At 39.8% G+C, this 15,384-nt stretch overlaps 2 protein-coding genes across 4 annotated transcripts in view; both read left to right on the top strand.

Annotated features, from left to right (window-relative positions):
• LOC103066013 (uncharacterized) overlaps nucleotides 1-2,275 on the top strand; it is a 50,879-nt gene extending 48,604 nt beyond the window's left edge. For 2 of the 3 annotated variants that reach the window (XM_088142585.1, XM_088142589.1), the window contains one exon: nucleotides 2-2,274. In XM_088142585.1, the coding sequence (XP_087998711.1) occupies nucleotides 2-264 (263 nt within the window). In that variant the 3' untranslated portion in view covers nucleotides 265-2,274. Of the gene's footprint in view, nucleotide 1 lies in introns of all 3 variants that reach the window. The other variant, XM_088142586.1, reaches the window with a different exon arrangement.
• Nucleotides 2,276-7,069: 4,794 nt separating this feature from the next.
• LOC103066252 (apoptosis-associated speck-like protein containing a CARD) lies at nucleotides 7,070-15,384 on the top strand. Its single transcript, XM_007440840.4, has 3 exons — nucleotides 7,070-7,461; nucleotides 12,145-12,204; nucleotides 13,277-15,384. The coding sequence occupies exons 1-3, from the start codon at nucleotides 7,185-7,187 to the stop codon at nucleotides 13,546-13,548; spliced, it is 609 nt and encodes a 202-aa protein (XP_007440902.1). The 5' UTR covers nucleotides 7,070-7,184; the 3' UTR covers nucleotides 13,549-15,384.

Here is a 15,384-nt window from a genome sequence, read left to right as displayed (position 1 = left end):
GAGTTACATTTCATTGAGGTCCATCGGGAAGCACTGATCCAGCGGACTGTCAATGTGGAAGGAATTATGGATATGCTATATGGAGCTCGTATTCTTGATTTAGAACAATACCAAAAAGTCTTATCAAGGGGAACCAACCAGGAAAAGATGAGAGAACTCTACCAGTTTGTGCCCAGCTGGAACTATTCTTGCAAGGATCAGTGTTATGAAGCCCTGAAGATGAAGAACAGGTTTCTCATTGAAGACCTTGAAGAGAAAGACTAGAGGACATCAAGTTGGAGTTGTTTACTATAAACCAGGGGTAGCAATTTTGGGGTAGCAATTTTGACCATACTTAACTCTTGGTGGGGACTGAGGAGATAAATTAAGTATAGTCACATATTGCACTGGGTGGAATTGGGAGGGACGTTTTGAAGGGTTGCTTTGCTTTATAACTGTGATGTGCCTATTTTAAGGTGAACACTTCCCCCACATAGTAGGAAACCTATGTACCATAGGTTTTCAGCAACCATGGTCAGAGGAGTGTTTGAGGTCTGCAAAAGGGACCTTGATATGTGTCCCTCAGATAGAGTTGCCCACCCCTGCTGTAGATTCCTTATCTTTTAAAAATTCAGTTTACTTTTAAAATGTGCATGTAACTTCCACTTGGCTTGGACTGGCTCAATAGAATATCCACACCAGGGCTGCCTTTGTGAGTCTCTTACAGCAAAGCCATAAAAGAATGATTTGGTATTTTAAAAAACAGAACCAGCCCCATCAATTTTTCTGTCTGACTGGGACAAGATGGTGCCCAACTGCAAGTTGTCCCTTGTAGAAAACCCCAAATGGCAGCCAACTGAACTTTCTATGCTGATGGTAAGGTGGGATTTTCCACTTCACCTAACAACTGCATAGCTTCAAGGGCACAGGACAAGTTGCAGGGCACAACCAGTTCCACCTCAACACTTCACTGCCATTCCTAGTGGGTAGCCTCATTCCATCCAGTTATACAGCTGCTTTTGGCAAGGGCCACATAATAAAGTGTGGCATAAGTATTCATGGTCTCTTCGCTGCTTCTCCCATGAATGTGTTTTGACATCATCTAGGGCTAAGATGCGTAGGGCCTCTGAGTCCCTCAGCATCACCTGTGCTTCCTGGTGGTGTCTCCCAAACATTCAGTCCCAGCTTGTAATTACCAAGACATTGACAGAAATAATAAATTTCCAATAAATCTGGCGGTGGGCATCAGTCATAGCTCTTAAAGCAGAGTAGGGCACCGTTACGTGCCCCAAACTGGCAGTATATGAACAGGAGACCTTTCATGCCACCAAACTACTGTATGTATCATCACACAGTAGCATTTCACTTTAGCCCTCTTCAGTGTCTTGCCCTCTGCAAAATTGGAGGGAAGATACAATAATACCCTTTTCGCAGAATGACTTTGCCCCTCTGCATTGGAAGAACTGGATTTCCTAGCCAAGGTGTTCCTTCAGTGCCCTTTCTGCAGTAACCTAAGCTTTATGCTTTTACGCATATGGCCATCAATAGACATCCCTTTGCCAGAGGACATCTGTTCCTAATACTACCAGGAGAGTCACAACATTTCTTTCAGCTGCTATTTCCCTACATAGGAAATTATTTTCTTAATCCTCTGATTCTATTAATGTATAATTTCATTATGTTCATTTAACTCTCTTACACTGCATCTAGGTTTTATTTTTCCTGTTATATTTCTCATTGGCCAATATATGATTTTACTTATACAGCATACATTATATTCACATACTGTAAGTTTGAGAATTAAGCATAAGAGAAGTTATATTGAGTTAAGAGAATTACATTGAGAGACTGGAAAGGTACTACTAATACAAACATCAAGGACTGGATTTAAAAAAAGTGTAATTGATTGATTTTTGAAAAAGCAAAAAAGACCTTTTTTCAACCAAAAAGTGACCAAATATTTTCCCTTTTGACATAGTTTTATAATATTTTACAGGGATACACCATTTTATGGGTAATTTGATGTTTTGATATGTGGAGTATATTTAGTTGATTTATATCATTTTAATATGTTAATTCTTAGGGGGTTTTGTACTTTTTAAAATTTGTTTTGGTAGTAGAATTTAAAAATTAAATCTGGTAAAATGTTTTTTACTAATTAAAAATTACCATTTTAAAAAAGTTATGTTTATTGTTTTTTCTGGGTTTTTGTTGTTTTCTATATACAATAAAAAAAAATTAATCATTCCCAACTTGTACATTTGTAAAATAAAAATTATTTTTAGAGGAGCTACATAAGTCTCTAGTTCTTTCTTTTCCTCCTCCAAAGCAAACTGGTCTTGTAAAGGCTGCCCTGAACTATGTGGATTCATAGTAACTGCTCTGATCAATAAGACATTGTGAGAACTGCAATACTACATGGACATCATTGGCCTTTTCTGTTGGACATCTCCAGATGTGCCAAGACATTAAGATAGCTCTCCTTCCATGAGAATGGGCAGCAATTTTTTTCCTTCGCAGGGATGCACTTCATTTTAGAAAAAAGGCCTTTAAAAAAAGGCAGTGATGTTAGCTGGGGCACAACTTTCAGCCTTTTTTTGGAGAGAGGTTGAGTATTCTACAAGACAACACACTCATCTTGCCTCTTATTTCAGCCAAAAGAAAGCGAGTTTTCAGGGGGGCACTCTAAGATGCTCTGGGCCCACAAAATGGGGGTTGGATGGAATTCACATGTGCTACAGGTTGTCCATTCCTGCCTAATGTGGGAAATGTTTACCTTAATTATTAAGGACAAGCCAGGTAAGGAGTAAAAAAATATAAGTTGCAAGCTCATTATGTTATTTCTAAAACTAGGTCACTTATTGTGGATTTGTCTCTAACAGCAATGCTGGGTCTTACTTTAGGACTGGGGAAAAAAAGGAGTTTAAGAATTCTGTTCAACAGTAACAGAAGTGGAAATGAAATGGAAGAGTTCTGTGTTGAGTGAGAGAGAATAATCATGATGGCAAGCGTGCTTCTAGAATTCAGTTCCAGCGGCAGCAAGTCTTGGGAACGACAAAAGTAAGTTAATAGATGGGTAGCATCTAGATGGATGGTTATCTTTCTCAGTGTAGCATAGGGATTTCCTGGAAGACTTTGTCCTGTGTAAATCAGCTGAACTTCACTGTGTTATTTAGAATTAAAAGTTCCATTTAAATCTCTATTTGGGGGAGGGGGAAAGGACTAATTCCGGATTGAGTGGAAGTGGGAAATTCAAATAATTTCAGCACAAGTAATAAATGGCCTGAACATGTATAAGCTGGGTGATAATGAACTGTAAATAGTGATGGTAAGATCCCATTGTCTTGTATCAAATTTATAAAAACCATGGCTTGTTGCGTTGATAAGACTCCAAGGAGTGCCCAGCCAACACAGCCCCTTTTGCAGAGGGACCTGGATCTCTTCTTGCATTGAATGGTAAAGGTGTTTAATAAAATCTACTTTTTCCTCTTATTTAGGTGTGTCTGAGGTCTTGGAATTGTTAGCTTACCAGGTTCGTCTCCGAGCCGGGAATAAACACGCAGGCGGTTGCTTGAAGGAGAGAGAAGACTTTATTTCCGAGAGCCAGATACACAAAAGGATCAGCTGTCGGCCTGCGCTCGGGGTTTCCCCAGGAGTTCCTTTTATAGGGAAGATCCTATTGCTCTTTGAAAGGTGCAGGAATGCCCGCCCTCTAGGAATTCTTAGAAAAGGTAATTAACCAGAATTCCAAGAAAGCGGCTCTCCGGTGAAATTGACTAGAGCTTTAGAAGGGAGTGACCTAAGGTCAGGCACCCTATTGAGCGGGGGTTTCCTGTGTTTGCCTTATCTGGTATTGTCTAAGTGGAATGTAGATCCCTTCAGGGAACAAATCGTTTTATGATTCGATTACGGCTTCAAGGAATGTTGGCCCTTCCTGCTAGGTCTTTAGTTGTTTAATTTTGCGCTGGGCTGGAGGACTCTGGATTCTTCCTGCTCCGTTTGTAACCTTTTTAGGTGAGCCCCTTCTTACTCTAATTTAGTCATATACCTGGATTGCTGTTAAGATAAACAATGGTAGAGTGAGACAAATGGGAAGCTTTGATTTCCTGCTGAGGTGGGGGGGGGGATTTTATTTCCTTCTCACAGAATCTTCCAACGTAGCTAAGAATTCCATTGTGTTACAGCATCTTCTAGCCCTGTATTTTTGTAGCTTTCCCTTCAAGGGCTTGTTACACTCACAAAGGGAAAATCTACTCTATTTCTACATGGACTTTTTTATAATAATATAATAATTTAATATATTGTTCCAACCTATGTTATAATATACAGTTAATCACAGATGCAATAAACAATAATAAAATTTAAAATTATATAAGATCAGCTTGCTCTCCCACAAAGTCTTAGGTGAAGATTTCATTCCTGGGGACTTAAAGATAATCCAGGATGGTGAAAACTACTTTAGCCAAAATATGTATCTATGTCAATTCTATGGGCCATCTCCCAAAAGGCTGGAATTTAAGCATTATTATTCCAATTTTTAAGAAGAGCATTCTAAATTCTCCAGCTAATTATTTATCTGACTTCTGCCAAGTTCACCCCAGCTTCAGATAATGTTAAAGCATTTTTTATCTCTTTCCACTGTTGTAACTATCATCTGTTGTGAAACTTGCATGTTTATAACTACTTAAGGGCAGGATCACACGCATACCCAAATGGAAACCACAAAACAGACAATAAGAAAGTTCTCACCCTGTCCAACGGGTCAACAAAATTGAGGCAGGCTGAAGCTTGTTTCACAGTGCTGTCCCTCACCATTGAATAATGGAAATAAATGGCAAATTCAGATTTCACTTCTGCTTTTCTTTCTTGCCATTCTGACTTAGTGCCCTTTTGGGGCTAGAGTTAGTGGGTACTTTCACTGAAGGAGAGTGATGGCACCAGTGACCGTTTGCTGGATGCATTAGAGGACTTGGGGGACCATGAATTTAAGAATTTCAAGGGCAAACTCAATGAGTTCACTGTCAAGAAGGCAACATTGCCAAAGGGGTGAGGCGACAGACAGGAGATAAGCAACCTTTTGCTTGACTACTACAAAGAAAATAGGTTCTGAAAGCGACAGCTGCAGTTCTATAACCTGTCAACTGCAAGTATAAGAGAAGCTTCTCAAGGCCATCAGGAATAGTAAGAAACAGGGAATTGGAACAATAGAAGAGAATATATGTAGCTCTGGGTTGAACTGTGAAGTTCTTGGTGCTCTCTGAGCTCCGTTATTTGCTTGCAGATGTTGTTAGGACTTTCTCATGGGAAGAAATGGATCTCGCTGTCTTCAAAATATTGTTTAGGCTAGAAAAGCAAGACATGTGCAAATTATTATTATTAGTGTGCACTTATACTGCTATTTACTGCCACCTATTGGTGTCTGTATGCTAGTTACTCAAGGGGTGGCAATAAAACGGGAGGATTCCATGCCCAGCTGCTCAGTAGAATTTTAACCATCATGTAATCAGTTTTATGGGTTATGTAATAGTAACTAATAACTAAGTAGTGTATCTCTTCTCTGAGAGTTTTTGACTAGAGACTTTGTTAAACTTGTGTAGTGGATAAGTCTTGGATGCCACATATATGAGAAGTGATTTTTTTCTATGTTTTTGCATGAAAACTTGTATTTTATGTAGTTTTGCATTTTTCTCAATAAACAACCAGATATTTTATATTTTCTGGCTGGATTTCTTTGGAGAACAAGATAAGGACATTGCATTCTTTAAATCTCTCTAACGCTGGTGTGTATTTTTGGCATGACCTGTGATTATAGCTGCACTCTGCATAACAGATGTTTCATTCCCCAACTAGGTAATATCATCAGTGTGAGTATGGAGTTTTCTGCCTGTTTATATATAGTTGCTTGCCCTGCCAGTTTTGGTTAGCTGGTGGTTTCCTTCTTGGTAGTTCCCTAATTAGAGGATTGTTTTCTGCCTGATTGTCTGATTGTGTTGATCCCTGCTTATCTGAGTGTTGGCTGCTGGAGGGAATGTGATCTAGTCTTTTTCTTTGCTTCCTAAGTTTTTTACTGTGTCTTTTGAATGGTGTGCAAATGTGGTTTGTGGTTTAATTAAATGTGTCTACTGATGGCTGATTTGTCTGAATGCCAAGCTTCCAGGAATTCCCTAGCATTTTTGGATTTGGCTTTATCTAAGATGCTAACAGGATCCCAGTTGAAACTGCGTTGGGTCATAATTTCTGGGAAGGGACAGCTAGCTCTTTCCAGAGCCCTGAATGAATAACTTGCAAAGGGTTTTGGAACTAAGGGAAGAGTTGCACAAGATTAAGCAAGGACCATCTGGAGCTCTAAGAATGAAGATTGCCCTCCCATGCTATATGTTAACCATGTTACTGTCTCTCTGTGGACTCATCATCTTCCTGCTCTTTGTTTTCTGCCTTTGCCTTCCTTCACATTTCCTTCTATACATGGAAGGTGGCATGGCTTTTATGAGATGAGGAGGCAGAACTAGTGCTTTCCAGATCATCTCCTTGTTATCCGCAAACAGGATGGAGGAGCTAGAAAGGTTTTCTCATGTTAGAAAGCTTCCTGAATATTAAGAATTAAATTAAATTAAAAATTTTGTAATGAATTGCCCAAAGTACCTTGATGTTCCAAGCTGTTGGTGCTTTTAAGTTTCACATAAAGAATGAGGGTCCATTAAAGCTTCTTTATCCAGTTGGGTATCCCACAGATGTATCAAACTACATCTCTTATCCCCTCCTATATGGCCAGGAAGGAAGAGTATTTGTTTGTTTGTTTATTAACATTTACAGACAGACCCAGTTTGCACTTCTCTGTTGCAGCCCCACACATCTGAAGATGCAATGCGATGCCAAACAAGTGCTAATGTTAACTACTTGCTCACTTGCCTCTCAGTCCCTGAAGAATTCAGGTGTTGCCAAAAGTGCACGTCTGAATCCGTAACTCTACGAGACCCTCCGGAAACCTCCAGAGTCCTGGCAGCTGTAGACAAAGCTACTTAGCCACCTGAAGGTGTCTTTCGCGGGAGCAAGAAGCGAAAAGCGAAAGTAACGCCGAACCCACGTTGGGCAAGCAATCGACTCCCAAGTCCTCCCACTTGCAAACGTTTTCCGCTTTGCGCCTTTTTGTCTTCTCCATCTTTTTCTGTCGAAGTTCAGCCTTCCGTTTCTGCGGAAGAAGCGCGATGGCGAAGAATGTCCGCTGCTACCTCCGAGAAGCCTTGGAGGACTTGACGGAGGACGAGCTCCGAAAGTTCAAGGCGAACCTCAACGAATTCCAGGTCAGGCCGGGCTACAACAATGTCCCCAAAGGGCGGCTGCAGAAGGCGGACGCGTTGGATCTGAGCGACCTCCTGATCAGTTACTACGGCGAGGATTACGCCCTGGAGGTGACGGCCGCCGTGCTGTCAGACAGCAACTGCAAGCCGCAAGCGCGGAAGCTTCTCAAAGCCACTGAGAAAGGTAGCTCATGGGATGGGCGATTTCTGCAGCGGAAAAGGGAACAGGGCTGACCCAGGTTCTTCTCTAACCTAGTAATCCCCAGATGTGTTGGATCTTAGTTCCCAGCCCAAGCTCTTTTGGGGAGATGAAGTTCGGTGCACCTGGAGAACCACAGCTGTGGGGAGGTTGAGCCAGTTCATGTCCTTACCTGACCAGCCAATGAGGAGAAAAACCTTTCAAGTTGCACAGAAATTCTTCATTAGAATTTTGATTTATCTTTCCAAAAGTTGGTTATGAAATAGGTCTACTCCCTTTCTCATATTTTATAACATCCGTATGGAAACCAAACCCAATTTTATACATGGTTATCTACTGATTATTAAATCAGTACAACTATTTATATTTATTTACTTAGTTATTTAAAGCATGTTTATAATGCTTCTGATTTAAAAAAAAAAACTTGCACAGCCATAAATTTCAAACAATGAAAGCAGTAGGTTAAAACAACTCATAAAATAATACATTAAAAGGCCATATATAATATACAAAATGCAATAAATAGTAACAAAGAGTAAAAACAGCACTAAAAAGCTAAAAATATCAGAGCACCATTAACTTATTATTAAGAGGCCTGGAAGAAAAAAGTCTTTCTCTGATGCTACAAAAACAATAAAGACCACTTCAGGTGTTTCTTGCTGGCAGGAAGCTATATTAAAGGGAACTGCTTTCAGGTAGCCATTTACAATATCTCAGCATAGGAGGGTGTCCCATAGGGGGATGGGGTGCCCAGAGCTTTGAAGATTGTTATGACAGAGGTAGGAACAGAAAGGAAGATTAATTTTCTTCAGATACTGTAATCTCAAGCCATGAAGGGTTTTATAGTTTGATAGTACAAATTGAATTGTGTCTGAAAATAAATGGAGACCTAATGAAGATCATAATGAATTGGTGTGATGTGTTCATATAATCCAGCTCTAGTGACTATTTTTGCCCCAGAAATTGTGCTAACTGAAGTTTGCAAGCCAGCTTTGGGGCAGAGCCAGGTATAAATTACATTGCAGTGATTTAAACTATAAATTATCAGGACATAATTTAACAGAGCAAGATTATTCTTATCCAGGTAGGGCTGTAGCTGGTGTCTCAGTGCACCATCCTGAGCTGATGAAAGGTGCTTTGTGCCACAAAGGCCACCTGTGCATCTAATGTCAGACATGGTCCAGAAGCAATCCCAAGTTACAAATCTGTTATTTAAGGGGGAGTGCAACCCCATCCAGAACAGGTTGTACACCACTCATCTGGATACATAAATCATCCTGTAATAGCATCTGTCTTGTATAGTTTGAGATTAGTTTGTTGACCCTCCTCCAGCCCATTACAGCCCTGTACTGATTCAGCATTTCCAATGCCTCTTCTGGATCTGATGAAAAGAAGAGATAACACTTTATTCTAAAGTCCAGATCATCAATGGTTTCATGAGTGACAAAACTGAGACTTGTGAAACCCTCCAGCCATGAAATCAAACAGAAGTCTCTCAGCGCTGCTTGCTGGAGACAGACATCAAAAAATGGGCAGAACGACATCAAGGCTGTTTCACCCACACCTAACTTGGACAACCTTTCCAAAATACCCTGGTCAACAGTATTAAAAGGCACTGAGAGGTCCAGTAAATTCAACAGAGTTACATTCCTTTTGTCTCTCCCATCAAAGATCATTAAAGAGGATGACTAAGGCAGTTTCAGTGCCAAAACTAGAGCTAACCCTAAACCTAGATGTTGACCACTAATAATTGTTTGAATCGCCTACGTCCAATATTTTGTTTTCAGGGGTAGTCTCCTGGATCCATCTGAACTCCCCCTTCTACTAGTGATAAGCCATGAGAGGCAAGAATCAAGTAAATATCTGACTGGTCAAATTTGACTAAGCATCTTGTCCACATAATCCGGCCTTAAAAAGTAATCCCAAAAAAATCTGACCAGGCAGATCCCCTGAATACTTTACAGATTGAACTGCTGGAACTATAATATAAATAATGAAAAATTTAATTGATTCTGTTCTCAAAATGTTCTATATGCTCTCTAGAAGGTCCAGATCATCAAAGGGCTCAGACAACCCAGAAAAAAAACTCTGAAAATGTAAATCCCTCACTTTCAAACCACTGTCCTTTTGCCAAGCAGAAAAAAAAAACCTAAATCCAAAGTGTGATTTGATATGTGATGGGCCAGAAACAAGTTCAGACAGACTCATGGTTGTGATGACAGCCATGAAGTCCTAAGCAACCATAACCAAAGCAGTTCCAGGGATATTCGAGTCCCCCAGAATTAACTTCTAAGAGCCCTCAGTTCTGAGTCCAAAACCACTGTCAGTTCTGGTAGCAAGACTGTTGGACAGAATAGTGGTGGTACATCAGCAAAATCCCAAGTGTCTAATCCCAAGAGTACCCAATACAAGTTATAAATGGAAATTCCTGTCTTGAATGGACAAGAAGCCTAGAGAGAGACAGAGAGAGAGAAGAAAGAGAGAAGATAATTCCTGAAGACTATAGTAACTTCACCTGCACAACCTCTCTGATGTTGTACTGAATATTGGGGGTGGGAGTAGAGCTTCCCAGCTCATTTTCCTTTTTAGTTGTGCTGTTGATTAAATATTTTAACCTGTACAAGTTACATACAAAAAGCAATCTTATCCATACATTCTCTGTTCCATATCTAAAAGCTGCTGTTTCATTCCATCTTAATGCTTTAAATAATTTAGTAATATTATTTTGTAATAATTGTTTTTAATAATATATAAATTTTACATTATAAAACAATGTATGGTAATTTTGTTTCTTCTACATAATGTTATTTTTCTTTAGTTACATTTTCTTCCTTTGTTCTCTTCCATTTTCTTAAGGAATCTAAAAAAACATGAGATAGGCCAGGCTGAGAAATAACTATCTGAAAATCACCCAGTAACTATCTAAAAATCACCCAGAAACAGTAGACTTGGGTTTCCATGATGCTAGACCAAAACTTTAATTACTGTGCCATAGAAGAATGTTAAAATCTTTCCACCTATCCCATTCAACTTGGTCAGGTTAGGAGAAACTTTGTGCTTATTTTATTTTATTTATTTATTTGTCTAAAACATTTGTATCGCTGTCCAGCTCAACCAAGGTGATTCTGGGTGGCTTACAGCAAATTCAACAAAATCTGATGAACAGAATACAAAACCACAGTGCAGAAACTGATAAACAATAATGAAACAATAAAGCAAAAATGTCGATCCAAACAGAAATAATGCCATCATCCAATCAGGATTCCAACACATCATGACCCAAAAGCCCAGGGGAAGAGCCAGGCCCCATGATGATCTCTCCCAGCTGCTTCATGTATATGTTAAAGGGGAGAGGGGAGAGCCCTGAGCACCCTACAATGCAGGGGCTAGACCATCTACGGTTAAACCTTTCCACCACACCAACACCTATTGGAACGAATATGAGGAAGGAGAACCACTGCAAAACGGTGCCCCTCCTCTCCCAATTGCTTAAGTCCACAAGAATACCATGGTCAATGGTATCAAAGGCAGCTGAGAGATTAAGGAGGGCCAGAATGAATGCACTACCCCCATCCCAAGCCCATCAAAGGTCATCCAATAATGTGACCAAAGCTATCTTAGTACTACAAGCCAGCCTAAAGCCTCAATGAAAGGGGTATAGATAATCCACTTCCTCAAGGATCCCCTGGAACTGTAGGGTGATCATCTTCTCAATAACCTTCCCTAAAAAGGAAAGATTGGAAACTGGTTGAAAGCTGACCAGATCAGTAGGATCCAGCAAGGGTTTCTTGCAGAAGGGATGGACCACTGCCTCTTTAAGAGCTGGTGAAACAACCCCCTCTCTCAAGGAAGCAGAAACCACTGCATGGATCCATCTACATGCCCCCTCCCTGGAGACTTTAACCAACCAGGAGCAGCATGGATGTAAAATACAAGTAGATGCACCCACAGCACCAGGGACCTGTCTACTTCCTATGGACTAACAGGCTCAAACTCCTCCCAGATAACATTGGAAAACTGTGTCATCATCTCCAATGAACTTGCCCAGCTGGAGTCAAAGTCAGAGTGAATCTGAACAATTTTTATCCACCAGGTCTCAAGAACTATCCTCACACCAACCCTTCAGATGCTCCCAGGTCCCTCCTGACATAGAAGAGATCAGATTGCCTTGAACAGAGCCACTGGCCGACACCCCGAGGACATAATAAGAGCAGAGAAATAAGCATGTTTTGCTGCCCTTAACACTGCAACAATAAAGGCTGTTACTGTACCTGTATTTGGTCAGATTCACTCATTTTCATCCAGCAACACCCTAGGCATTGCTTCATCCTCTGGAGGCCCTCCAAAAACCAGGGAGCACAGCAGAGATCCAATCTAAAGCTGTCACCACAGCTTCATTCTAGGTGGAGACCAAGGACTGAATCAAACTGTGTACCAGAGCCTCAGGTATAATCTCAAGCTAAAACCCAATAGGGTCCATCAGGCTGATCAAATAGCTCCAGCCTCCTTGTGGAATTCACTTGCTGCCACCTTCTTCCATAACTTTTCCAGCTTCTCTTCTTGAGCTGATCTATGCACATGTAATCTTTTAGAGAATATCAGATAAAATTCTGTGTATTGTCCATTTATTGCTGATTTTGCATGGTAACCTCTTTTTTTTTCTTCCAGGTGCTTGCAGTTTTGTTCAGAGTCCCATGCCCCATTTCAGCACCCACTCAAGAAAAGCTGGTGAGTTCCTTAACATCTCCATCAGTAGTCAGGAATCAGCCTGCATGATTGTTTACTTGCCACATGTATCTTAGAACAAATTTAAGTGAAACTTCAGTTTCATGCCAATCTGATCTTCCTAAAACTCCAAGAAATTGTAGGTAGATGACACAGAACCCTAGTAAAGACAGCCTATTTGCATATATAGACAATATCCAACAAAGTGCTCAGCTATTTTCTCTTCAGGAGCCAATCTGGGAAATCCATCTCTTCATGTTTGTTGAAGTAGAAGCCAGATGTGAAAAGTGCTGACTGTGTGGCTCATTTTATTTCATAAGGACTTTTTTTCACCTTTCAGCTTTCACTTCATACCTTGGATTCAATTTTTTCAAAGTTCTTTGTATAGAATGGTATAAGCTTGACTTGGCAACATTGAGCCTACTCAGCCAAGGTATTTGTTGTCCCCCAAAGCAGTATTATTAGAACCCCACAATTAAATAAAAGTTATTTTTATTTGAAAATAACGTTTTTATTTGAAACTTCTTTCAAAGTTCTTTGTATAGAATGGTATAAGCTTGGCTTGGCAATATTGAGCCTACTACAACCAAGGTGTTTGTTGTTCCCAAAGCAGTATTATTAGAACCCCACAATTAAATAAAAGTTATTTTTATTTGAAAAATTAAATGGTTGTAACCTGATGATTTATGCAAGCCTTTGTATAATCTCCCCTAGAGACTGAGAAGACTATTGGCTCCTAATGTAGCATGCATTCATTTTTAACAAATGTTCTCCTGATTGTCAAGCTGTGCCTTGAATTGTGGAAAAAAAGGAAGCCATCAGAATATTGCAGAGAGGAACAATATATTTCACAGCATTCTTATCATTATCATCTACAGCATATGTGGATTTTACTCCAAGATAAAGGAAATTATACAAAGAATCTTGATTTCAGTTAAGAATATATATCCTTAAAGAATCTTCTATCACACAACTACAATTCCAAGGCTTCCAGCGAAGAGAGGGTTCGTGCTGAACTAGTGTAAGTCTCTAGTATAAATTTATCCCTATTTCTTTCTTCTTTTTTTTTTTACAGAGGTGCAGCCCTCAGAAGTGCATTTTATTGAACGCCATCGGGAGGCACTCATTCAGAGAACAGCCACAGTGGAAGGAATTCTGGATCGGCTGCATGGAGTTGTCCTGAATGATGAGCAATATCAAAAAATCATCACAAAGAGAACAAACCAGGATAAAATGAGGGAGCTGTACAAGCTGCTGCCTAGCTGGAATCGTTATTGCAAGGATTTGCTCTATGAAGTTCTGAAGGAGAAAAACAAGTTCCTCATTGATGACCTTGAGGGACAGTGAGGCAATAGAAGTGAAATGCCATCTCAGGCCATGGAAAATCCAGCTCCATATATCACAGGAATCCCACAGAACTATATAGTATCTTCACATATATAGGCTATATTTACAGTTGACCTGGTTACTGAATTGTTCCATTTTTCTGAGTTCACATGGTATGTCCATAAACTATAAACTAACCAAACAGGCTAGGTACACTCAATATGCTATGTTACAGAAACATCTAAACAAATTTAGCATGATATGGGAATGTAGCTGCTAGATCTTTAAATGACCCAGTTAAGAATATTGTGTGAACAAAGCCAATGATAACCGTCACACATAATAACTTCACTCATTTTGCTCCATGCAAAGAAATGTGAAAATATTCCTTTGAGATTAAAAACCCAATAAGGGTAATTGCATTTGAGTGAAAGACCCTAGGACAAGATAGAACACAAATAATCATTACCCCCTTTAATAAAGATCATTATCCTTTTCCTCTCTATGGGCAGCACCTCCACAGCCTGAGCAGATAAGCTGTAGTGAGAGCCCCACTCAGCCTCCAATACTTTTTCAGAAAGTACTTTAAATTAATCTTGATGATTTTAAAAGTGGACAGGATAGATGGAGGAAGGAACCAACTTATGAATAAAAAGAATGAATGAGATTTTTTTAAATGTATGTTTTACTCTGAGCACTTCCACTTTACATAGATCACATTCACATTCCTCTTTGCCTTGCCTACACATAGCCCTTGATTACATTCCAAATCATAAACTGCCCTTTATCCAAATGTGTACATTTATGCAAAAATAACAAGTGTTGTCTAGATATTATGGACTGTAATTCCCACAATCCCTTGTAATTGGCCATGCTAGCTGGGGTAATGGGAGCCCACATCTGGAGCCCACCAAGCTACCTATCTCTTATAAAACAATTGGTTCTAGTCTGCACTGTGAGTCCAGAGGTAGGGAAGCTGTAGAGCAGTGTTTCTCAACTGAAGGAGACCTTAAGCTGTGTGGACTTCAACTCCCAGAATTCCCCAGCCAGCTTGGGGTTGAAGTCCACACATCTTAAAGCTGCTGAGGTTGAGAAACACTGCTGCAGAGAGTAAACAAGATGACCTTGATAGAGATATGCAGAAGCTGTTGCCTAGGCAAAGGGGCTAAAGTGCTTTTTAAGTCCAGAAATGTCCAGATAACATTCAGAAGCAGCTCAGACAGACACCTCCCTAATTCACTGAACTATAAGAAGGAAGAGGAGGTATAGCATAATCTAACTTGCAAGATTCTGTTATTATAGCCAATCTCAATAAAAGTACTTTTAGCCTTCCTGTGAGGTTGATTTCCTGGTCTGGTCTACCTAGTGGGGCTGACAAAAGCTCATGAAATAATTCTCCAACTGCCAAGATTCCAAACATTCCTTTTACTGAACTAGCACAAAAGCTAGTCCATATTATTCCTGATGTTGTCTGAGTGTCATATATAATATATATATATATATTTTTAAATCGAGGTAGTCTCAGTGCAAGGTTTTCATTCTAAAAGATGCACCATGAAAAGAAGAAAGGATAGAAAAAGGAAAACAAGCAAATTCAAATACCAGTTCTTAAAGTTACCAGTTCTTATATTTCAGAGGGGGGAGAAAAAACAAGGCAGCTTGTCACAGCTAGCCAATGTAGGGAAAAGCTTAGCCAAATGGCTGTGAGTCTCAGTGGAATAGTGGCCTTTTGATCCTGGTCTCCATGTTAACATTCCCATAGTTGCCTTTTATTATCAGACAATCTTGTCAAAATTCCCCAGATTTACATATAGAGGTATATTTTGTTTAATTATGAAATAAAGTATTTTCTAGTTA

This window comes from Python bivittatus, unplaced genomic scaffold (assembly GCF_059951505.1).
Source record: "Python bivittatus isolate LINGU-HERP-01145 unplaced genomic scaffold, Pbiv_v1 ctg000440_np1212, whole genome shotgun sequence".
Taxonomy (NCBI): domain Eukaryota; kingdom Metazoa; phylum Chordata; class Lepidosauria; order Squamata; family Pythonidae; genus Python; species Python bivittatus.
Note: the sequence above shows the minus strand (reverse complement) of the source record. Positions and strands in the feature narration are given on the sequence as shown.